The following is a 23,583-nucleotide window of genomic DNA, read 5'->3' on the forward strand; positions in this document are numbered from 1 at the left end:
TACGAATATACCGTTTCCCCATTTATTATTACGTATCTCTACGTCTCTATCAGATCGTACAAGGAAGGCATTTGAAAGCATTTACATTTTTCGAATTGCGCACAATTTCAATTTCGTGTCTTTGTTCTCTCGCGAGATTATTTATTATCGTTGTTTTTTTATCGCGAACGAAATTGTATTTCGCACGCGTTTTATCAAGTTTTTCATCGAGCAATATATATATTTATATATAATTAATATCTGTTGTGGTGTAGGTGATAATAAACTGTTGATATAATTATTTTTAAAAATTCGTTTGAAAAAAATTTATGTATTTTCTTCGTTAAATTTAAAATTTTCATTATTAATGTTATAACAATTAATGCAAAAATTATTAACAAAAATGATATAATAATTTGGGTTTATATGTAAAATCAGGTTGAATTAAAATTTTTAAATGATATATGAATTATTAATTATTAAAATTAAAGGTAAAATGATAAATTTAACAAACAAATAAAATGAGAAAATAAAATTAATATACCAATAATAAATGTAATTGATATTATGAAGATAAGTGATGAATTTATAGAGCATAATGGAATAGAAAGAAAGGTTAGGTTAATAAAATTATTAAATAATTCATTTAAGATAATTTTGATCGTAGCAAGACAATCGTGGCCGGCTAATGTTTGTTGCTTTCGATAATCTTTTTCGAAAACTCGACTCTTCCACGCTCAACTGATACAATCTGACCTGAATTCCAACAAGAATTCGTGTCTCCGCTTAACACTTTGCAACGTTCTTTTTCGAGGCGCGAAACTAACGCATGCGCATAACTTTACCTTTAATTGGATCGGTTGAAGTGCGAGCTGCTCGAATTTAATGCAGAAACAGATTTAATCGAGAAAGGGAAAAAATGAGGAGAATTTCAAGAATATAGCACTAATAAATGTAATTGATATTATGAAGATAAGTGATGAATTTATAGGGCATAATGGAATAGAAAGAAAGGTTAGGTTAATAAAATTATTAAATAATTTATTTAAGATAATTTTGATCGTAGCAAGACAATCGTGGCCGGCTAATGTTTGTTGCTCTCGATAATCTTTTTCGAAAACTCGACTCTTCCACACTCAACTGATACAATCTGACCTGAATTCCAACAAGAATTCGTGTCTCCGCCTAACACTTTGCAACGTTCTTTTTCGAGGCGCGAAACTAACGCATGCGCATAACTTTACCTTTAATTGGATCGGTTGAAGTGCGAGCTGCTCGAATTTAATGCAGAAATAGATTTAATCGAGAAGGGGAAAAAATGAGAATTTCAAGAATATAGCACTAATAAATGTAATTGATATTATGAAGATAAGTGATGAATTTATAGGGCATAATGGAATAGAAAGAAAGGTTAGGTTAATAAAATTATTAAATAATTCATTTAAGATAATTTTGATCGTAGCAAGACAATCGTGGCCGGCTAATGTTTGTTGCTCTCGATAATCTTTTTCGAAAACTCGACTCTTCCACGTTCAACTGATACAATCTGACCTGAATTCCAACAAGAATTCGTGTCTCCGCCTAACACTTTGCAACGTTCTTTTTCGAGGCGCGAAACTAACGCATGCGCATAACTTTACCTTTAATTGGATCGGTTGAAGTGCGAGCTGCTCGAGTTTAATGCAGAAACAGATTTAATCGAGAAGGGGAAAAAATGAGGAGAATTTCAAGAATATAGCACTAATAAATGTAATTGATATTATGAAGATAAGTGATGAATTTATAGGGCATAATGGAATAGAAAGAAAGGTTAGGTTAATAAAATTATTAAATAATTCATTTAAGATAATTTTGATCGTAGCAAGACAATCGTGGCCGGCTAATGTTTGTTGCTTTCGATAATCTTTTTCGAAAACTCGACTCTTCCACGCTCAACTGATACAATCTGACCTGAATTCCAACAAGAATTCGTGTCTCCGCCTAACACCTCGCAACGTTCTTTTTCGAGGCGCGAAACTAACGCATGCGCATAACTTTACCTTTAATTGGATCGGTTGAAGTGCGAGCTGCTCGAGTTTAATGCAGAAACAGATTTAATCGAGAAGGGGAAAAAATGAGGAGAATTTCAAGAATGTTTCGATGTTGAATTATTCACAGGTATCATTCATCACGAGATTGAGATTAATGTTAAGAACGTTTAATGGTCGGTATAGAAATGAATTAAGATATTTCAGAAAATTATACACGATGGAAAATTAAGATATCTTCGAAAAAAATATTTCGTTTTCATCGTTTTGATCGTCGATTGGATCGGATGTTTAATTGTAAGTCAGTGACAAGAGGTTATTTCCACTCTCCTCGTGTTTCGAAACGAGTAATAAATAGGAATTTTTTAAGGTTTTTAATTGACAGTTGAATTAGTCACAGATTTCGATTAATAAAATCAAAAACATTTAATGGTCAATATAGAAAGAAATGAATTAAGATATTTGGATACGTTCTCTTATATGTCAATAGATTTTTGAAGAAGAAACAAAAGAATGAAACATTTTGGAATTTTTTTTTTACTTTAATTGAAGAATTTTAATTGAGAAGGGAAAAAATGAAGAGAATTTTCATGAATTTCGATGCTGAATTATTCACAGATATTTATTAGGATTAATACTATAATAATTAAAAGACTTACTTAATAATCAATATAAAAACGAATTAAGATATTTTAAAAAATTTTCGATTTAATTTTGTCGATTGAATACGTTTCCTTGTAAATCGGTAGATTTTCCTCTCTTCTTTCAAAAAAGAACAGAAAAATGTTCTTTTCAAGTCTTGCAAGATCTCTAATTGAGATGAAGAAAAAATGAAGAGAATTTCATGAATTCAGATATTTATCACGATTAGAAGAATACTTGATAGTCAATATAGAAACGAATCAAGATATTTTAGAAAAATTTTCGATTTCAATTTTATCGATTGGATACGTTTCCTAAGTAAATCGGTATATTTTCAAAAAAAAAAAAAAAAAAAACAGAAGAACGAAACGTTCTTACAAGATCTGTTGTGACGCAACACGACTTCCTGACCCAGTAGTCCAATGCCCAGTTGTCCGCATGCATTCATGGTGGATCATGATTGTCGTGGAAATAAATCGATAGAATCGAGCCACTTCTCTTCCGTCGTTCCGCCATGGTGGCGAGCTCGTGGCTCGATAATAACAATCTACGCTTTTTTGAATTCTGGACGTGGCACGGTGAGCCACGTCTGAATTGCACGTTTCTGCGGGACTAACGATATAAAGGGCTCATTATTCGTAACGAGCAAATAAACCATTTCCTTTCCTCTTCTTCAAAAATTGTATAATAATAATAATAATAATAATAATAATAATAATAACATAAGCAGAATCGTGCATTATCCACGAGGATATTCTATGCTTCTATTTCGAAATCGTGGTGTAAACGTTGCGATAGATGGAACGATTAAGTTGTATTATATTTGCTGGTATAGTTGCATCGATCGATATTATATCTTTCAAACTGGATCACTGGTCCAAAACTGGTTATTAAGCCGTTGTTTCGTCCCTCTTTTTATCGATTTATTTTCTCCTTAAACCCTCGATTCACTTCAGCGCGTTTATTACGATTTTTGCGTGTATTAATTTGAAATTGAAATATCTGATATATTCGAGCAAATAAAATCTATCGTTATATATTTAAAAAGTGTTTTCCTTTTCTTTTTTTCTATTGCAATTGAAATAATCGAGGGTACATTGTTACACTCGTATATTTTTATTCAATATACGTCAGAAGATTGTTGAAGGAAGTGTACGCCGCTTCCCGGGGAATACGGTCACGAGAAACTGTGGTTTTCGAAAAGAAAAAAAAGAAAGGGAGGGGAAAAAAAAAAAAGAAAAAAAAAAAGAACTCGATGAAACCACAAGCCGCACGATTGTCCTTGATAACCGTGCTAAATGTATTTCAGTGAAATACTTTCCATTAATGATTTCACTTAAAAGGGGCAATAAAACGTTCTGTCCGTGGGAAATACTTGCTCGACGAAACGAGTCACGGTTTCTAGGACGTTTGCAAAGATGCGAACAATTCTATCTATATTCTCTCTTCGGTAGAGCAAGATTAAAAAATCAGAAAAAAAAAAAAATCATATCTCGACCCTTCTCCATTCTATAAATACACGAAACGATCCGCGCATCACGAAGAAATTTTATTCGCATCTCCTTAACAATTATCGAAACGCGACTTCGATGGCATTTCAATGGACACAGCGACGGGTGGAATACAGAAGAAGCGCGTAAGATCAATTCGATGTAAAGATCCCCTCTTTCTTCGTCGATACGGATGCTCGCATGAATCAGCGTCCGATTACTCGTAACGCAGTTAATAACGCACGGTTTTCCTCGCGGCCGGTTTCCTTCCTCGAATAATCGAAGCATAAAGTCGAATACTTTCGTTGACGCGACTGGGTTGGGCCGAATTTGAACGTAATCGTTTTAATCATAATTTCATCCCTCTCCACGAAGTTCAACGACCGAGGAGAGAATTTTCGGATGATCAGCTGATTCGATGGATGAATACATAAAGGTGACTACGTGTGGATAAAACGTATATACTTATGAATTCAGCTTCTATCTTCGTAACAATGTGCGAAGACACGATCGAATGGTTCGTCATGGAGACGGTGTTAGACGGTGTCGATATTCCCGTGCCGTGCGACCGGAACAATGAAGACGCAGCGAGTACAATGCGAGTCACGGCGATCACGTTGGCCGCGCATGGATGTGTCTCAGGCTCGATGATGACACGAAAAGGCGGAAACATCGGAGACGGACATGATAAGGAATGAGATGGAGGGAGAAGAAGATGAAACAGCGAACAAAGCAAAGGGTAGTGCGCGCATGATTTACGTACACGAGCGATAGACTGTATAATTTATCGATCGATCGAGAGCGCATGCGCCGCTGCCTGCGCATACGCGTTATGCATGCGCGACTGCCGAACAGTGCACGAGTACACGCCGCGCAATCGATCACTGTCCACCTCGTTCGATGACGTTAATGAGCTTGATCGGTATTTAACGATACTTTTAGCCTCTTGGCCATTGCAGCCGATCATATGCGCCGTTCGTTTATGCAACGGAGAAACGATAATAATTAGCCAGCCACGGATTAAGACGTTGTGCGTGACGATTCGTGGGTATGGAAAATATCGAGACGAAAATAAACGAATTTTTCGAACGAAATCGTCGGACGAAATTGGATACGATTTTGCACCGGTCGAGGAGAGAGTAAAAATTCATTCGGATGTGTATATAAGTACTTTCAATTTCGGTTAATGCCCCCCAAATAAATTCCCGTCGTTGGCAGGAAATCCTTCTCCCGACGCCCATCGATTCTAAAGGCGCAACGAGTTTGAACAACGAGCCAGCCTGTCGTGTAAATGAATGTCGTGCACGATTTTCGTGAAAATAAGACGTGCGTGTAGAAACGAGGCATCGAAAAGAACGGCAAAAGGGATCCACAATCGATCAACGTCGTTCCACATGATCGTGCGGATGAACATGATTGGCAGAATACACAAGTCCACGGACAGTAGCCGAAGCGTTGCACCAGGCAGGAATAATCTGTTTACAGGGCGAAAAAGGAAGAACGATGGCGCGGCGTGAACTTTCGCACGGAAGTGGCTGTTGAACGACAGACGTCCCGTTTAATAGGCTCGCCTCGACGACACAACGCAAGAAATAATTGAACCAGGAGCGATCATAAATTCCTCGGCTCGCCACTGAATTATACCACTTTGCATCCAGTTAAGACCGCCGCGGTGTGCGCCATGCGAATAATTCACGTTTGTCGCGAACCTTTCGAAACGATTAGTAGACACACGCGATCTGTGTACAGCCATGGAGTCTCGTTAGGATTCGACGAGCGGATATTATCACGTGAACAACTTCACGCTTATTTTATTCTCATCTCTCTTTTAGATTGGTAGTCGAAGAATTTGAGTTCAGAATTTTCAGAATGATTTACATCCTGTATAGTGCGAGAGACTAAAAATATATCGTTGAAATTTGAGCGACGATCGTAATAGAAAATTCCTGTTGGCGAAATAGCTCAAGGTCAGTTGAAGTAAACAAAGCGACAAGATCGTAATTATTTGTTTTGCGTGACTATATACGTATAGAAAATTGCTCTTGGCTTGAAATAAAATAGCTCGGTTGAACTAAAACAACATCGACAAAATCGTAATTTGTTTTTGCAAATTAGAGAATCATACGACTTATCAATTCGTTAAAATTAGTAAGAGTAATTCGTGGAGAAGAAAGAGAGAGAGAGAGAGAGAGAGTAAATTTCTTCGACTTCCATCAGTGGAATGAATCTTAGAATTTGCAGCGAGGTGCATGCACGTATCTTCGCCTATGGTTAAGCTATGCGTCCACCCACGACTCGCAACGAGTTGCGCGATAATAAAGCTTCCGGTCTGGCCGTGGCAGCCGCAGGGACAGAAAACAAAACGTCGGGGGAAGAGAAGAAAATTATTATTCCTTTGCCGCACGGCGCGTGTACAGAGCGGGATACACGAACCGGATGCAACGTGTTTGATTTACACTCGCGCGCCACACACACACACACCAACACCCGCTTCCCATACCTGTGTGTACCTGGATGCACCCTTAATTGTGATTCGATCGATTAATTATAATTTAAAAATTATTCAAAGAAGATCGCGCCATCTTATTTATTGGGTCAAGTTCACGTTGTGTTGTTTTCTTGCAACGGATTCGCGATAAATTTGCGATTCTTTTTTGGAGGGGGAGAATTGAAACTAACGAACGAATATATATAAAATTACCGACGTTTGTGAAAGTGATCTGAATGCAAAATTTTCACAAATTTAGAATTTATCGCGAAAACATTTTCCTATAAAATATATACAATAAAAGTATCTGTATGATACGGATTGTATCGTGAAAAATTTAATACGTTGCGAAATTATGAAATGCATCCATGTTAAAAGTCAGTTGTGAGTTCGCAAACCACAAGTTAGAACTTTATCTTGTTGTTTTAATCGAAGATAAACCGATAAGATTGCAATAAGATAGTTGTTTAAAAAAAATTTTTTTAATTCTTTTTTTCTTATTAACAACGGACAATGTACAATGATTTTGATTTTCACGTAGACACATTTTAACAACGATACATCTAATCTAATTAATCGTTTTTTTTTTTTTTTATTTCGAATTAATCGTCTTACGAAACAATGATTTTGAGTATTGTAATACTCAACGTTACGAAGAATTTTCAATTAAAAGGATTGAAAAGGAGGAAACAAAAAGTTTTCATCATAGTGACGTAACGTGTTCACGGTAAAAGCGAAATCGTAAAGTGTTATTTAAATTACACGTGATGCGGGTAATTTTACGGTTTCTAAAGCCACTATTCTATTTCACTGTCGAGGAACTCGAGTAAACGCATCGCATATACAGGTAGCAAACCGTTAATCGTTACTTACAAAGTTTCACTTTTTTGTTTCACTTGTTATCTTCTCGCGTTTATTATGATCTTAGCTGCACTCGTGGCGGCGCGTGTGGAACTTTTTCATTAGCGTGTTTCCCACCATGCTTTCTTTCGAACAACGAAGATACGATAGAAACAAGATAGAACAAATGGGAAATAACGCGCAAGCGCGTTATTCAACGATGAAATAATTAGAAACGTTATTGGATGGAAAAAGTAGTAACGCAGATTCTTAATAAATAAAAAAAAGTAAATAAATATCGTCAAAATAAATAACGTACCCTGTCATCTTCGATCTTTGCAGGCTTATCGGCTTCCACGTAGAATATAGAATTCATTTCACGGTGAAACCACATATTTTCTATTGCACAATTCAACGCCGTATTCCCTTATAAGAGATACCATCGGTTTCATTTTTATTATTTCCTGTTTATCATCGTGCAACAGCTATTGCTTTCCGTTGAAGGAAATTCGAACATTTCGATGCGACCAAATGTTCGTTCACGAATAAAAATTATTACATTTCTAGTTACATTTTACGTGTCGTGCCAATTTCGACGCTCGTTTAAAAATATTCGTTCGTTCGATAAAATCAATGACACGTAGATCGAATCGGGGGAGCATTTTATTTAGTTTTAACGATAAATACGAAAGGGGATACAGGCTCGTTCGTATGAAACGTTTCCTCCAATAGAGGGAATCGTCGTTGTCAAGTTCTTTTCACCGCGGTGGCCCCGTGAAAACTGGAAAGCGAAACGTTAATCGCACACCTCGCTCGTTTCTACGAGTACGCAACGTGTCCTTCCCCTACCCTCCTCCTAAATTCATTCCCCTCAACCGCTTCGATAGCCCTTCTGCCGGTCAATTAGAAATCCCCTTAAATCGTCATTCCGTGAAAAGTGAGTGTGAAATCAAACCTCCGCCCCTCACCTTCGTTCCAATTCGACGAAAACATCGAGTAATCCTCTTTCCTCTAACGTTTCTATGAAATTATTATTATTTTTTTTATCATTGAAAGAGTGTTAATCAACACTGGAATTTCAAATTTCTTTTTTTTTATTAATTTTATTTCAATGTCGAAAATGTGGGCTTGGAAAGCTTAGCTTTAACGGGAATAGTGGTTGATTTGTTCTCTTTGCGTGTGTTGGTTTTTACGTATCGTTTTTAACCTCGTACAAACTTCATGGAATGGAAGGAAGAATGGGGGGGGGGGGAGGAAAAAAAAAAGAACAAAATTCTAAAACAAAATTCAAGCGTTAAATTTGTAGAAATACAGTCTATAACCTATTTGGTAGTCATGTAAATTATTGCGTTACGTTATTTTAAAAAAAAAAAAAAATTAAAAATTTCTGTACACAAAAAAGAATTTAAATTCCAGTTAGTCTGGATAAGATAGATTTGATTAAATTTTCATTTTCATCGAGAAATACAATACAATTGTCACAATGTCTGCTGGAACGGAATTATTAACCACAGTGGATCCACATCTTATTCCAGGGTAAATAATACATTTTTTTTTTTTTTTACATTTGTCGTGCATTAAGCAAGAAAAAAAAAATTAAATATACATATGTAGATTCATTATGTAATCCGTTGCTTGAAAAAAAATATATTGCGAAAGAAATTATATTTCGAGTATTTTCCTCTCCTCTTTACTTTTATACTCCCCTGTTTCCTGTGTCACGCGTATACTTTGATGGGAATAAAAGAAAAAAAAGGAAGAAAATTAAATAACCCATGTTTCAGATATGCCGGCTATTGTCCTCAATATCGGTTCAGATGCGGCGAAACGTACGGAAGTCTAACGCATAAATTGCTCATCGATCCCACGGTAAATCATGCGGAGACGATCATTTTATCGAATCGAGTCGTCGACGATTACGAGGTATCGTGGAAATTTTTTTCACTAATCTGTTGATTTATCACTAATCGTTTATTAATTATCGATGTAATGTACAATTGTAGGTGCAGAGGCCGCCGAAAAGTGACATCGATACGGTAAACGCTAGATACAAGAGGACCGATCCTTTATACAAGCATCCTTTAACGCCAGGATACGAAGGTACGTGAAATAGAAAGAATAGAATTCGTGTCTAATAAAATTTTTATATAAAAATCAAAATCGTTTATTTTTAGGCTTCATCCCAAAATTGAAGGCCAGGACCGGGCAAAGGTACACGGTGTTAGCAACGGAAGGACTTGGTGAATTTGAGCGGCAGCAACTAAAGAATAAAGCAGCACTTAATGAGCTTAAGAAAACAATAGCTATACAAAGTGGACAGGGTGAACCGAAAAGTTTGGAAGATCGTTTGGTAAAAAGATTGATGTGAAATTTTTTATTGTTAAAAAAAAAAAAATTAATCTTGAATCTTATAAATATATACAGCTGATAGAAAGTGAATTTAAATTACCTATGCTATCGGTCCGTCCTGATCGCGTTGGTGTGATGAGAACTTTATTTTTGGACGAACAACACGAAGCACCCAGGGATCACGCCCCATCACCTTATTTCATGGACAACATAAATTCGAAGAAATACTTTGTCAGTGGTGAGTTAAAATTTTATTCTATTCATTATTGGCTTGAATTTGTCTTCGAATGATCCGAAGTAGTGTGTAAAAATTACGTAAGCGATATAACGTAAGATTCAACTGTTTATCGAAATATTTAATGAACGATGAAACTTCTCATAATTTCGATCTATCAAGAAAATAAATTGATTAATAAGCATACATATAAAAAGATGAAATTATCGAATTTATAAAATTATATATTAACAAATAAATAGTACAGATGAATCTCACGGATAGTGAACAACGAATGCGATATTCCATAATTCGAGAAAATAAAAGAAGTGAGTACGAAGGGAGTTGAATACATGAGAGTATTGATCATTTTTCTTTGCAATTATCGAATTATAAATATTTGATTGTGTATTTATAGGATATGCGGGCCACATTCCATACGGATATGCACATTTTGGAAAATCAAATATTCCTGCTACCAACAGTGCTCTTTGCGATTTTACATCCGAGTATCGTAAGAGGCAAAGTACAGAATGGGCACCAGTGACGATTTCACGTCCTGATCCACCGCTTATAATCCAACCTACCACTATATATCATAAACACATTGGTATGCTTCCAAATTATCTTGGGCATGTTCCTGGGGAAACGTTCAGGTAAATAATTATTTTTAAGTAATCATTCTAATTTCCTTGTGAAGCATTTTGGAAAATATAAAAAATTCAAGTGAAACACATCATATATGCTTCAAAATTCTCTTTTATTTAAATATTAAATGTTATATTTAGATTTGGTAAAACTTTTGGTGCTGACACTAAAGATGCAAAAAGATGGCTTCGTGCTGATTTCTCTCCATAAAATATAATATATAATAAAATAGTTCTAAATAAAAAATATGTAATAGTATGATAAAAATAACTATGGTTTTACTAATTTTATTCGTAATGTAAACCTATGTAAAGTTATGTACTGTATTTAATAATAAAATTGAACAGAAAATTTTAATAAAATCTTAGGGATATATGGTATGAAATTTTAAACTAGTAAACTAATGATTACTAATTAAAATTGTTTCTTTTATCTCAAAAAGTCATACTATTCTTGAGATTTCCATTTCATTAAAATTTCAGCTGCTTTCTTCAAATTTTCATCTTTCTGCAATAAAAAAGAAATCAACTTATTAATAAGAAAAAATATAATATCGATATTATTTATCATACACGAATTAATTCTTACCTTTATAAAACAGTATCGCACATTATCTTCACCTAAATATTTATGTTCGTTACTGTAAAAAGCGGATGGCGGAATTCCTTGAATACCAACGTTTTTCGTCATCCATTTTGTAAAACGATAATCTTTATTCTCATCCGTTTCTTCTTCTAAATTAACTTTGTCTTTTAAAGCCGTCCAATTAGCTACCATAAAGTATCCACCTTCGGGAATTGTTGGAGACATTCCTACATCGCTGAGAAATTTAGCCATATAATCTCGTTTTGATATTAATTCTTTAGCTAAACTAAAAAAATAACAATCAGGTTGATCGAATCTTTCTAATTCTTGTTCGAATCCAATAGCTACAGCCTCCTGAAAAATTAAAAAAAATATAATTTTAAAAAAATTAATTCTAAGAAATTATATCACGATAGATATTCAATTAATAATTCCATAATTACTTGAATTGGTGTATTACATGTATATACACTATTTTGATGAACAATTTGCAAGTTATATAATAAATTTGCTGGACCATAAGCCCATCCTAATTTCCATCCAGTGACACTGAATGTTTTACCAGCAGATCCAATTGTAATTGTACGTTCATACATATCAGGTAATGTTGCTAAAATGTATTTAAATAAAATATTTGATAAAAATGATATATAATATCATTTATATGTATTAGATATCTTTACCAATTCTAATATGTTTATATGGTTCATAAACAATCCATTCGTACACTTCATCTGATACAACAAGAGTATTCCATTTTTTAGCCAAATTAGCAATGAACTGTAATTCATCTAAAGTAAAAACTTTTCCCAAAGGATTATGTGGAGTGTTGATAATTATTCCTTTTGTTTTTTCATTGAAAAGACTTTCTAATTCTTGTTTATCAAATATCCAATCTGCAGAAGAAAGAGGTCCATTTGTGCTTTTCTTTGGAATATAAAATATATTTTGTAAATATTTAATTTAAAGCTTATACTTAAATTGATAATTTATATTAACATATATTAACTTACCGGTTTTAAAGCAATAAATCTTGGAATTCCTCCAGCAGACTTAACTATAGGTACATAACAGTCAAAAAAAGGCTCAATAATTATCCACTCATCACCAGGATTAGTATGACCTTGTAATGTAGCATATAAAGCTTCATAAGCACCAACAGTTATAAGAATTTCATTATTTGGATCTAAAGTACGGTTTAATAGTTTAGAATACAATTTTGCAACGACATTTACTAAACGTGGATGACCCTAAAATAATATTATGAAACTTATTATGAATTTTAAATTGATAAATAAAATAATTTTAGAATAAAAAAAATTTAATAATAATATTAATAAATTAATGAAAATTTATTAATAATATTAAATTTTTCCATAAAGCTAAAATATTTACAAATCCTCTGGTATATTGATTCAAAAGAGGATTTTCACTTGTTGCTGCTGCAACTAAAGCTTTTGTTACATTTTCTGGAGCATGAAAATCTGGAAATCCTTGTCCTAAATTTACTAAAGGTTTATATTTTAAAGCCAATTGAATATATTCTACCCTAAAATAAAATTAGTTTAAAATATGTACATACGTAAAATTCTTGATATAATACATTACATATTATTTACCATACTGATTTTTCAGTGCCTTTTAAACGATCAGGAAGATCAAATTTAGACATCACAACAGATTTTTGAATATTTTTTAATGTGGATAAAGTATATGATATTTTAGAAGTTGTGGAAAAATTAACTTTAATAAACATCTAAAAAACAATTGTGAGTAATGATAGTTATAAACAAGTGACACCAAATTTAAAAACATGCATTAAATTATAATTTAAATAATTAATATAATTAATTATATTAATTATTTAAATAATATATATATATATTTAATAATATATTAGAAATTATACATTTATGTTAAAAATTAACATTAATAATCTAAATATATATAACACATATAATAATTAATAATCGAATCTTTACCACTCCTTACCAATGTACAACTTATATTAAGAATTTTATAAAAATATAAAAATAATTGCAAAATAGTATAGACGATAAACGTCTTTACAACATTTTTATCAAAATGGATTACACAACAAGTTGTTTATTTAAAAAAATTATCTAGATTTATAATTTAGTAATTTTATTTATTGCTATTGGTAATTCATTTATAACTAAATAAATAATTATTGGTTCTTCAATATATATTAAATAATACATGATATTTTAAATATATGTTAAGCGATCGTGTAAAATTACAATATTATTATTATAGAATTATTAAATAAAATTAATATATTAACATATTCTTTAAAATATTTTATTAAACAAATTCAAAATTTTTAGATATTTAATACTTTATATATTATAAAGTCAATCACATTTTAATTATGTCAAAAAAATTGTTTAAATATATAATATAATAAACTTACCATAAATAAATACAAAAAAATTTCCATTTTCATTTTAAAATTTAATTAAGTTATAAATTACAAGTCTAATAGTTTGTTATAGAATAGTATTCGAAAAGCTATCTAGATAGCAAACAATTGAAGATTTTTTTTTGAAAGTAGATCAAGGTAATCAAGGTAAAAGTATATTTCAGCATTATGATATATTAAAAATTTAGAACCATATACGATTCAATTGTCGAAAATTAATAAAATTAATGAAAATAAAAAAATTCTTTTTTGTTGTAGCATATATAAGTAATTTCATATATATAATACATGAAGTATGAACATGACAAAATCAAAAACTTTGAATATATAAATGAAATTTTTTTCATACAAGTTCAAATTAAAATTTAGACTCTTAGGAATAATTAAAAACTCTTTTTGTTTATATACATTTTAATTTAGCAAATATTAATCATTTTAACATACAATTTATAAACAGGAAATGCCATCTAGCAACGAATAAGTAAAACTAATCACCAAATAACAATCGAAAATTTAAAATTTCTTGGTTTCTATATTTGAATTTTTTAACTTTTAAATCTTAAATCCTTGAGAATTATTTGAGATTAATTCATTAATTAATTTGAATATTATTTTTTTTAGTAATTATAAGAATATAAAATGGACAAATTCTATTATCTAGCAGTGAAAAAGTGGAATTAATTATTAAATGTAAAATGTGAAATTTACAAATATTTTTTAATAACTAGTAAAGAAAAAATGATATTCAAACGAAATTAATCTCAAATTAATTCTAAGAATTTAATTTGAAATTTAATTTCATTTTAAATCTTAAAAATTAAAAAATTTTATTATTTACTGATTAATTCCATCTTTCTATCGTTAGATGTCGACTTGTGTCCATAAATTGTATTAATTTCAAATGTTTCTTACAATTATGAAACGGAAAATATTATTTAAATTAAATTAATTTTCAGTTATTCCTGAAAATTTGAGATTAAATTTGAAATCTGGAAAGTTAAAAATTTTTGCCTAGAGAAATTTTAATTTTTCGATTTTTTTATTTAACGATTAGTTCCAATTTTCTACCGCTAGATGGTTATAGTGTTTCAATATCTGAATTTATAAATGAAGTAGAGAAATAAATAATTTATTTTTTGAATATATATTATTATTTGTATTATTTTCCTATTTAATTATTGAAATAAATAGATTATTTTGTTTAACTATTAAAACGAATAATTTATGTGGATATTAAAAATATTTATATAGTTGCATAATTATTTTTTTAAATATATGAGATGATAAAATTTGAAAATTATTAAGAAAATATTGTTAAAAATGACCCAGTCTCAACAAGTGATCGAGGAGTTATATGATTCTTATACAAAAATTGCTGCTAATATTATTGCATACTATGGTAAGTACATATATATAAGGTTAATGAATCAAACTAATGATATTTTTAATTATTATTTTTTTAATCGTATTAATTAGTGCATAACATATTATAAACATTAAACATTAAATCATTAATTTCAATAATATGAAATAAATTTTATATCATTTTATATTCATATTTTGTTGTATTTTTATATTTATAGATGGCGATGAAAGAAATAATAAATTAAAAGAATTAAGAGATATAGTAGAAAATAACTGTATTCAAAATAAAAAGTTGAAATCAACAGAGATCATAAAGAAAAGATTATTAAGTTTATATAATGATGATGATGATGATAATGTTGAACATAATATTGAATCTACCATGAATGTAAGTATATAATATAGAAAATTATAAAGTGTATATTTAATTATATGAAAAAAATAATATACGTTTAAAAAATCTTAGGAATATAAACAAGCCATAAGTGAAATTGATAAAAACGTGGCAAACGATAATAAACTAAAGGAATTTGATAAACAAGTAGAAGCACTATTAGGTACATTTAAAATCATAATAATGAAAAAAAAAATATGTAATATTTTGTACGTAATATAAAAAACTGATGATATTTGACAATAATTATTTGTATTTCAGATAAAGTAGTACAGAAAGAAAATAATACAGATGAAGAACTACAACTTACAGGAGGTTATATAAATATAATTGATCCAATTTCTAAAAAAAGAATTGTAGATCCTGTGAAGAATACTATATGCGGTCATACTTATGACAAAGAAAGTATTACGCAATTATTGAAACTTAATAAAAAAACAAGGTAAATATTTTATTAATAGAATTCATTTATATCTGATAGTTTTAATCATGTATTGTATTTGCAGATGCCCTGTTATAGGCTGCAAAAGTATAGAATTTGTAACACTTAAACATCTTCGTATTGATATTTTAACAAAAACATATCTTGAAAAAAACCCTGAATAAATATTTGTGACAAATATTAAATTAAACATTCAAACAATATAACAATATTTTATAAGATACACATCATTTATATAGAATATAAAGTTTAATATCTACACATCATCAAAATAAAAATAAAAGTTTTTTGTGATATTTCTTGTACCTGAATACAACGCGTGAGTTATCCTGACACATTACAATTGTAAATATATTTATATGGTTAAAAATTATAAAATATTAGCTATGTTCCAATTGCTTTTAAGAATTTATTTTAAGGATTATAAAGAAGTTCAAAAATACATCTTTTAAAATCATATATAAAAAATATATATAATTATATGTAATATAATTATAAAAGTTACACTTGGATTATACTATATGAAACTATATTTCCTATTAAATAAAATTAGCATATAATTTATGTTTGTATTTTTATTAAAAAAAAAAAAAAAAGAAAAGAAAGAATATCTTTTTGCTTGATTTTTTGATGAAATTTGTATAAAGTATATTTTACAACATATTGTATAGAATATATAATATAAATAAAATATTAAAAGCGAAACAACTTCAAGTTATTATATATTTGTTTGTCTGTAATATTATCAGTCTCTATGATGTCAACGATTAGGCTATGTTTATAATTACGTTTTTATCCACGGTATTAATTCTTTCTCGTGGGAAAGCTCGTCGTATCGTTGACGGAGTCAATGTGGATGGAAGCAATTGGGATCCATTTCTATTGATATCGAAAGATTTGTACGAATCACCGAATTACGATATAACACATTGGGTACGGCAATTGCATCTACAGCAATGCGCTTTTGTAGAAATCGGAGAAGGATTTTGTGCTGTAAGCAGAAAGTATTTCGTCCAAAATACTTTCTTTCTTGCAAACAATTTAATTGAACATACGTATGTATGTATATATACATACATACATACATACATACATATATATACATACATACATACATACATACATATATTTTGTATAAATAGAAACGGAAAACGAATTTTAATAACTGTGCGATAATTTCGAAAGAAAGAAACAAAAAAAAAAAAAAAAAATTTTTTTTAACAAAGCTTAAACCTTCGTGCAATACAAATTCTATTTAATATTTAGTTGTTCGTCGAATTACGTAGCATACCTTCCGAATCAAAAGTTCTGGATAGCTCTGAGGTCGGTGAATTTTTTCTTGGGAACTGTCCTTGCCTGACCCTTCACACTTGGGAGTTGTGCTCACCCGAATTGACAAAACTGAGGAAAACAGACTGCACTTTTAACGAAGCTACTCCATATTCAAACACAAGTGCCAGAGTTCACAGACGATTATGCGATATAACTTCACTCGTCGAGAATGCTTCAACTTGCGACTGTTCCATTCCGATAGCGGGTCAAGGATTGTACAAGACAAAAGGTTTTGTAACGTATCATTTCTTTTTCTTTTATTGATAAAAATGATCAGAGACAAGTATTTGAAAATAATAATAATAATAATAATAATAATACGTGAATAGAAAATTTAAACAATTATTACAAGGATAACTTTTAGGATTTCCAACGTGTTTCTTGAATCCTCTGCCCGAAAGTCTGTGTTCCCCGCGCGGGGTCTGCGGCATTGCTCAATGCACAGCGAGCACGATCAAAGGAATACACACGTCTCAATGTGATCCAAATTGCCATCAGAGACAACCGGTAATATCATCATACCGTATTTTATTATCTATTTCAAAAGTTTTTTTTTTTTAATTTTTAAGAAAAATTGAAATATTTTCAGTTCTGCGAGGAAATTGGCCCTTCCACTTCAGTCCCAGCAGAGATTAATTCCTTATGGTCGCGGTGGACGACGCCAAAATGCAACAACAGTTGCGGCAGAGGTTTCATGGTAGAAATTGCATCGTGCCAAGATCAAGTAACGTAAATAAGAATTGAAACGTATAATAAGATATAATAAAAATAGTTAGATAAAGACAAATTAACAATTACACATATATATATCCAAAACTATAATATTACTAGAGGAAAACCGGCCATAGACTGTATCGGGCCAGGATCGTTTTGGTGAGCCAACGACCCTCCTCCTTTCAGGATGTTCCCTCGAATGTTTCCTTGACCATGACGAAAGGTGTGAACTTTTCTAGCTGCCCGGACACCTTCGTTAAATGTTATTGCGAAGTAAACACCGTTGATGGAATTATGAGAGCGACCAGACTCACAGAGCCTTGCATTTCTATCGAAGGGTGTATCGCGAGTAACTCTGGAACATTCACTTTCGAAGGAGAACTCGATCCTGGTAACAGCATAGACTTGGACGATGTTTACGAGAATGATGATCGTGAAAGGAAGTTGGAAGGTGTGAACAAACTTTCATCCTTCCCGTATCTTATTATCGAAAAAGGAAAAAAAATCTTCAAAATTCAAATAACAATTAATTTAATTCGATAAAAATCCCAGGAATAAATAATTTGATTAATTCGTACGAAAAATGTAGATATATCGCGATATTTTTCTTCCAATAACAGATCTACTTTTTCTTTTTTTTTTTTTCCTTTTCATTATTACATACAAATTCTCGTGAGCAGTGTAGAGTTTCAAGGCCCAAATTGCCCATTTATCACGTATCACTTTTCAGACACGTTGTGTTACTCAGACGGGACGGTGGGACGAGTGGCGCGACGCAATCTTCTGCAAGTTCAGAGCGTGGAGGACGATTACGTGGCGCGCGAGAATAGCGTCGTTGGGGGGAAGAGGTTCAAAGACGAGCGCGGTTATCGTTCCGTTCTGAGAAGGCGGCTAGGCGATGAGGCGAACTACAGGAACCAAGACGAGGAGGACGACTTGGAGGACGAGGATGAAGACGGGGACGACGAGAAGAGGGTTTTCTTCGCCGTGGCGAGGCCCGAAGACGACGACGACGACGACGACGACGACGAGGACACGGTGAACGAAACGGAGGAACCGCTTGGCGATTACGGTTAGTACTTAGCCGTAAATCCTTTCCTGGCTTTTCTAGATCGGGTTCAGAGAGTCGGCGAAGGGTCGCCGGGTCGAAGAGGCGGCGAGGTCCGATTACGCGGCGTTCGAGGGTAAGGCAGAGGTCGGCGAACTGCGGAGGAATGGGCATGTGCGGATCAGGGCCGCCGCGGATGATGAGGAGTGTGAGGATGAAGTCACGGAAATACTGCAATATTACGATTATGGTGAGAAAAATGTCAGCAGGAGAGGGATAGACCTTGAGAAATTCTTACCTTCGTCGCTCTAATAATATGACATATTTGTATATATATATGTATCTATCTTCTAATCTTTTACCACAATTTCTTAATTATCGTTAAGTCGTTGTTGCGATGCGATTCGTTTTGGAGAAGGAAAATATTCTAGGGAATAAAATTAAAGAAATCCCTAGAGATTGTATACATTTTATTATTTCGTTTAATATAATTTAATATTGTTACGTTATATTTTTTTTCTTCAGAATCTACCGGCGGAGCTAAACAAATTGGCCTAGCCTTGGAACTGGTTGCATTCAGTATCTTATTCTGGTTCCTTGAATTTTAAATTTTAAATGAACAAGCAGGATTGAAGATTGAAGATAGATTGAATCCCCATAGACGATGATGATGATGTTTTCAACTTAATCGAATATAAAATATAATGAAATTTTGGAATTGATGTATAATTAATTTTATTTTACTATAATAAATTTATATTTAAAAGATGATAATGTTCAATGATAATATGATATTAAGATAGAAGAAGACAGTTATTGGATTAAATATATTTAAATTCTCTAATTCCTTTGAACAGGTATGTGCATAAATCAATAAATAGTTTAATTTTCTTGCATCGTTTCTTTTCAATCATAAATCACTTGATTATAATATTTACTTGTTACTAAATTCCTACGGTTATTTAAAATTTATGGTCACTTTCACTACAGTAATTTAAATTAGAGAAAGTACTCCTTTTAACTATCTTAAAATCGGTTTCTTTTCAATTCTCTTTATCTCTCGTCTAAATTTTCATTCTCATAGTTAACATTTTTGATAACTTTATCATATTTAACAAGTAAAATTGTACAAAAGCCATGGAAGTACATGGAATCATTTGGTTTCTAAAAAAGAAAAAAAAAATAAATGTTAATCGTAATATTAAAATTTTCATAAAATTTGATTCATTTAATTTTTAAGTAATTAAAAATCTCTAGATTTGTCGAATCTATTTGATTGATTATATTATCTTAGAATATTTGTCTATAGCGTGAAAAATTTGAATACATATACTTGCATTACATATCGAAACAAAAATCTAGAACACGCGGTAAAATTGAAATGAATGAGATTTGAGAAAGCGATAAACGAAATGTGATGTGTTCTTCTCACGAACATACGTGAAGAGTTTATCGTCCGCCCAATATCTATATTTATATACAGAAAGAATTTACAAATAATTTTTACATAACGTTATTTCATCAATTGTTATTTGATTGATAATTCAATGAAAAATTTTCTGATAAAACAATCATCGTGATAAAAAGGAAATCAACAATAACGTATCTGTGTGAGATTTTGTTATCAAAAAGCCATTCATAATTGAGAGGATAACCAACACAATGAAATAAGATACGTCACACGAAATCTTTAATACCAAGAAATGAAATCATAGTTATTATAAAACTAAAATTGTAATGATTATTTTATTTTTATATTCATAATACGATTTTTCTTTTTTTAAATATAGACAACTAATTCAATTCTCTAATTAATATAGAAAATTAATGATTCTAATTTTTTTTATTGATATTTAAATATGTTGATTTTATTTTTAACACCATAGACGATTTATCTGTCTCAATCAAAAAAGGGAGCAATAAAAGGAACATAAAGGGTCTTTAATTGGATCTGATCAACTTAATTAAATTCATGCGGTCGTCAACTGTTTGTCAGTACGTCGGAATATACCAAACGATATTTTGAATAAATTAATATTCGAAGAGAATGTTAAAAATAATAAATTCGATTACGCTTTGGATATGGATATGTAAAAACGAGAATACCTTTGAACACATTTTCATTGAAAGTCGATGATCGCTATTTAAAAATATTATGTCACATACTTAATTAATAAGTATAATCACGTTTCGTTGAAGACATTCGTGTGCGAAATGATTTTAATAAAATTGAGATTAAATAATAGGATTAATATAAATGAGATTGTCGATATTCCTGATGAAAAAATATTTACTGCGTATATTGAAATTGACGTGTAATAATATGGAAATAAAAAAGAAACAAAAAATGAACTAGGCGTTCCTCAAGGCGTTTTGATAATTAATTACTAACCTCTATCTTGATGGTGAGCACCGTTATTTGCATTCTCATGCTAGGAATTCATTTGAACATTTTCCGTCTTGGCTTAAGAAGATGTGAGAACTAATTTAAAATTTCAACATGCTGTTTTGTGAGTATAGTTTAATTTCAATTTAATACGTTGGGAAATTAAAGTCAATTAGAAAAGTTAATTTTAGAGAATTTCCTATATATTTCTTAAATAGGTAATATTGTACACAAAAATTACTGGTTATCAACTGCTGTTATTCGAATATAATCGAATATATACCATGTATTTCGGCATAAATTAAACTAAAATAAACGCTGAAACACTTTTCCCCTTTATTTTTTTCACATAAACATATATCATAGCCGAATTTTGCTATCACGAGCAACACCGTTCGCAACTTTCGCAACGATTTACGAGTTACAACTTTCGTTCTATAGTCATAGGCCGAGTTCGAACGATTGATCATGGTTCCGTAAGTAACGTGATATCCCGCAAGGAATGCTCGGCGATACCTTTAAACGCGAAGTACTGTCGACAACGCACGTAGAACTTGACCCCGCCGCGTCAATCCATCGCCGTTTGGTGTCAGTGACCTGCCTCAAAAAAAGAAACTAATTCCATCGGCCAGTTGCCCGTTACATACTTCTCCCATCGCACATATGGCTATGAGATGGATTCTGCGATCTCTCGAGTCGAATTCAGAGCCGCCTGTCGTTCGTTTTGGTGACTGGATCGATGTACCTACCGAACGAACTATCCTTTCGAAAGAGGTTACCCGTTAGAAATTCGGTGGAACGAAGCATTGCGTCATTAGTCATTCTATATCTCTTGCGTAAAACGTGATGGATCGTTTGTTGATGAGTATTGTGCAGTTATATTTGGTCACAATATTTATTTGAGAAAGTAAATAATGCAACATTTACTGTCTTAATTTTTTGTGAGTGTATGTACTTTTTTAATAACTGATAATTTGAATTAATTTAATTCTTTGTTACATCAATTATATCGTATTCGAATATTTTCTCAAGTTTTGTATTAAAAATTTTTTTTTTTTTGATTACATGTGTACATTTCGTAACGTGTGTTATCATAACGAAGTATATAACAATTTTATTCTATCAAATTTGATTTGTGCATTTTGATTATTTTATTTTGATAGAAAACGTAATTGAATAGCAGATATGACTAATCTTTCTATTTGGATATCTGATTGTTCTTATGGAACAAACGACAAGACATATCGCTTAAGTTGATTTTATTGATCACGATTCAAGGCAATGTTCGTAGTTATCTATTCAGTCGCTCGCAGATCCATTGAGTTGTGTATGCAAATCTATGTAACGCATGCTACTCGCGTATACATAGTTACATATAAATGCAAGTGTCTACAAAAGACTGTTTTGCGATAATAACGAGACGTTTTGACAAGTAGGCGGCACTTTTTCATAGCAAAGCAATAAGACTCGTCAACGGAAGTGTAATGTTTTTACTCGTCTCTTTGTACCAATTTAAGATAAACGAATATACGAGAGGGGACAATTTGCGTTGGCAAATTGACCTATCACTAAAGAATGTTATAAATGCATAGTAGTCCTATATATTATTTTATTTAGAAGATCTAATGTTACGAACCATCATTGTGGGAATAGAAACCGGTAAGTTATCTGTAGTATATGTTGCAAGCAATACCAGTTTCTTCAGTGTGTTATCTCTCAACAAGGCAAAGATATTTTAGTCCATCTTTCATTTGATCATGTTGCAATCTCTTCTTCCGAATCACACGTACCGATTTTCTGGCTCGTGAAGCGGTGAAACATTGTCGCATAAAAAAAAGAAAAAGAATCGATTCAAGTACATATATCAACAAAAAGACGGCGGCCTTTCGTGTTCCTTTATGTCGTCTAAATGTTAAATCGGTACAAGAGAAGAAGAGAAGAAACTGATCGGTAGCAAGCCGGCTTTACGAACACGTCCGGGGGGCCCCGCGTAACCAGTTTGTGATTGGTTAAGCTGTGTACCACGTGGCGACGTTGCGCGGGTGGGGATTGGCCAGCACGGCCGCGCTCCGCGGGCGAAAGCAGCGAGTTTTGTTCTAGTATTTACCCCGCGGTGTAAAGTTGGCTCTCGCGCTCTCCTGTGTCCTTAAGTCACGTTCCATTGTTCGCGTCGCTCCTTCAAGTTTCTCTCACACCG

At 31.9% G+C, this 23,583-nt stretch overlaps 5 protein-coding genes and 1 long non-coding RNA gene across 29 annotated transcripts in view; 3 read left to right on the forward strand and 3 right to left on the reverse strand.

Annotated features, from left to right (window-relative positions):
* Nucleotides 1–7,915, reverse strand: part of LOC100872758 (uncharacterized) — a 41,230-nt gene extending 33,315 nt beyond the window's left edge. The window contains exon 1 of the mRNA XM_086908147.1: nucleotides 7,786–7,915. Coding sequence (XP_086764273.1) covers nucleotides 7,786–7,860 — 75 coding nt within the window. The 5' untranslated portion in view covers nucleotides 7,861–7,915. The remainder of the gene's footprint in view (nucleotides 1–7,785) is intronic.
* LOC105737365 (CIMIP2 protein CG18335) lies at nucleotides 4,960–11,039 on the forward strand. 2 transcript variants are annotated; one of them, XM_086908177.1, is made up of 7 exons: nucleotides 4,960–5,186; nucleotides 9,251–9,389; nucleotides 9,470–9,566; nucleotides 9,641–9,816; nucleotides 9,891–10,053; nucleotides 10,448–10,685; nucleotides 10,818–11,039. In XM_086908177.1, the coding sequence occupies exons 1-7, from the start codon at nucleotides 4,975–4,977 to the stop codon at nucleotides 10,885–10,887; spliced, it is 1,095 nt and encodes a 364-aa protein (XP_086764303.1). In that variant the 5' UTR covers nucleotides 4,960–4,974; the 3' UTR covers nucleotides 10,888–11,039. The 2 variants fall into 2 exon arrangements, with proteins under 2 accessions (XP_086764303.1, XP_012350568.1); XM_012495114.3 differs by lacking the exon at nucleotides 4,960–5,186 and adding an exon at nucleotides 7,798–9,002.
* Kyat (Kynurenine aminotransferase) lies at nucleotides 10,771–17,439 on the reverse strand. Of its 4 annotated transcripts, none has more exons than XM_012495113.3 (8): nucleotides 17,198–17,439; nucleotides 12,882–13,018; nucleotides 12,658–12,811; nucleotides 12,276–12,512; nucleotides 11,946–12,189; nucleotides 11,706–11,872; nucleotides 11,266–11,616; nucleotides 10,771–11,184 (listed from the first exon to the last, which is right to left on the reverse strand). In XM_012495113.3, exons 2-8 carry the CDS (start codon nucleotides 13,016–13,018, stop codon nucleotides 11,125–11,127), a joined length of 1,350 nt encoding a protein of 449 aa, XP_012350567.1. In that variant the 5' UTR covers nucleotides 17,198–17,439; the 3' UTR covers nucleotides 10,771–11,124. The 4 variants fall into 4 exon arrangements, with proteins under 4 accessions (XP_012350567.1, XP_086764299.1, XP_086764300.1 ...); XM_086908173.1 differs by lacking the exon at nucleotides 17,198–17,439 and adding an exon at nucleotides 13,697–13,870; XM_086908174.1 differs by lacking the exon at nucleotides 17,198–17,439 and adding an exon at nucleotides 13,255–13,498.
* Nucleotides 14,576–16,202, forward strand: LOC105737366 (E3 SUMO-protein ligase NSE2). The gene is made up of 5 exons (XM_012495115.3): nucleotides 14,576–15,104; nucleotides 15,289–15,458; nucleotides 15,537–15,627; nucleotides 15,726–15,906; nucleotides 15,971–16,202. Exons 1-5 carry the CDS (start codon nucleotides 15,026–15,028, stop codon nucleotides 16,068–16,070), a joined length of 621 nt encoding a protein of 206 aa, XP_012350569.1. The 5' UTR covers nucleotides 14,576–15,025; the 3' UTR covers nucleotides 16,071–16,202.
* LOC100864823 (uncharacterized) lies at nucleotides 16,618–21,725 on the forward strand. Of its 20 annotated transcripts, none has more exons than XM_086908154.1 (9): nucleotides 16,618–16,899; nucleotides 17,173–17,467; nucleotides 17,603–17,745; nucleotides 17,828–17,967; nucleotides 18,070–18,111; nucleotides 18,192–18,403; nucleotides 18,683–18,990; nucleotides 19,064–19,250; nucleotides 19,526–19,771. In XM_086908154.1, the coding sequence occupies exons 1-9, from the start codon at nucleotides 16,681–16,683 to the stop codon at nucleotides 19,606–19,608; spliced, it is 1,629 nt and encodes a 542-aa protein (XP_086764280.1). In that variant the 5' UTR covers nucleotides 16,618–16,680; the 3' UTR covers nucleotides 19,609–19,771. The 20 variants fall into 20 exon arrangements, with proteins under 20 accessions (XP_086764280.1, XP_086764284.1, XP_086764281.1 ...); XM_086908158.1 differs by having other exon boundaries at nucleotides 18,192–18,343; XM_086908155.1 differs by having other exon boundaries at nucleotides 17,828–17,962; nucleotides 18,070–18,175; nucleotides 18,290–18,403.
* Nucleotides 19,454–23,486, reverse strand: LOC147657594 (uncharacterized). The gene is made up of 2 exons (XR_015292091.1): nucleotides 21,393–23,486; nucleotides 19,454–20,164 (listed from the first exon to the last, which is right to left on the reverse strand). It is a non-coding gene; the product is annotated as an uncharacterized LOC147657594 (long non-coding RNA).
* Nucleotides 23,487–23,583: the final 97 nt, after the last annotated feature.

Source organism: Apis florea, unplaced genomic scaffold, assembly GCF_048593485.1.
Source record: "Apis florea isolate Af1SG1 unplaced genomic scaffold, ASM4859348v1 contig_3068_pilon, whole genome shotgun sequence".
In the NCBI taxonomy this organism is placed as follows: Eukaryota; Metazoa; Arthropoda; class Insecta; order Hymenoptera; family Apidae; genus Apis; species Apis florea.

Coding starts and splice junctions, on each gene's coding strand:
- LOC105737365 (XM_086908177.1), top strand. CDS start 4,975: ATGCGCGACTGCCGAACAGTGCACGAGTACACGCCGCGCAATCGATCA. Junction 9,390..9,469: donor GAGTCGTCGACGATTACGAG/GTATCGTGGAAA, acceptor GTACAATTGTAG/GTGCAGAGGCCGCCGAAAAG. Junction 10,686..10,817: donor GTTCCTGGGGAAACGTTCAG/GTAAATAATTAT, acceptor TGTTATATTTAG/ATTTGGTAAAACTTTTGGTG.
- Kyat (XM_086908173.1), bottom strand. CDS start 13,729: ATGAAAATGGAAATTTTTTTGTATTTATTTATG. Junction 12,513..12,657: donor ATCAATATACCAGAGGATTT/GTAAATATTTTA, acceptor ATATTATTTTAG/GGTCATCCACGTTTAGTAAA. Junction 11,617..11,705: donor CATGTAATACACCAATTCAA/GTAATTATGGAA, acceptor TTAATTTTTCAG/GAGGCTGTAGCTATTGGATT.
- LOC105737366 (XM_012495115.3), top strand. CDS start 15,026: ATGACCCAGTCTCAACAAGTGATCGAGGAGTTATATGATTCTTATACA. Junction 15,105..15,288: donor TAATATTATTGCATACTATG/GTAAGTACATAT, acceptor TTATATTTATAG/ATGGCGATGAAAGAAATAAT. Junction 15,459..15,536: donor ATATTGAATCTACCATGAAT/GTAAGTATATAA, acceptor AAAAAATCTTAG/GAATATAAACAAGCCATAAG.
- LOC100864823 (XM_086908151.1), top strand. CDS start 16,681: ATGTTTATAATTACGTTTTTATCCACGGTATTAATTCTTTCTCGTGGG. Junction 17,746..17,827: donor ATTGCCATCAGAGACAACCG/GTAATATCATCA, acceptor AAATATTTTCAG/TTCTGCGAGGAAATTGGCCC. Junction 17,963..18,069: donor TTGCATCGTGCCAAGATCAA/GTAACGTAAATA, acceptor TAATATTACTAG/AGGAAAACCGGCCATAGACT.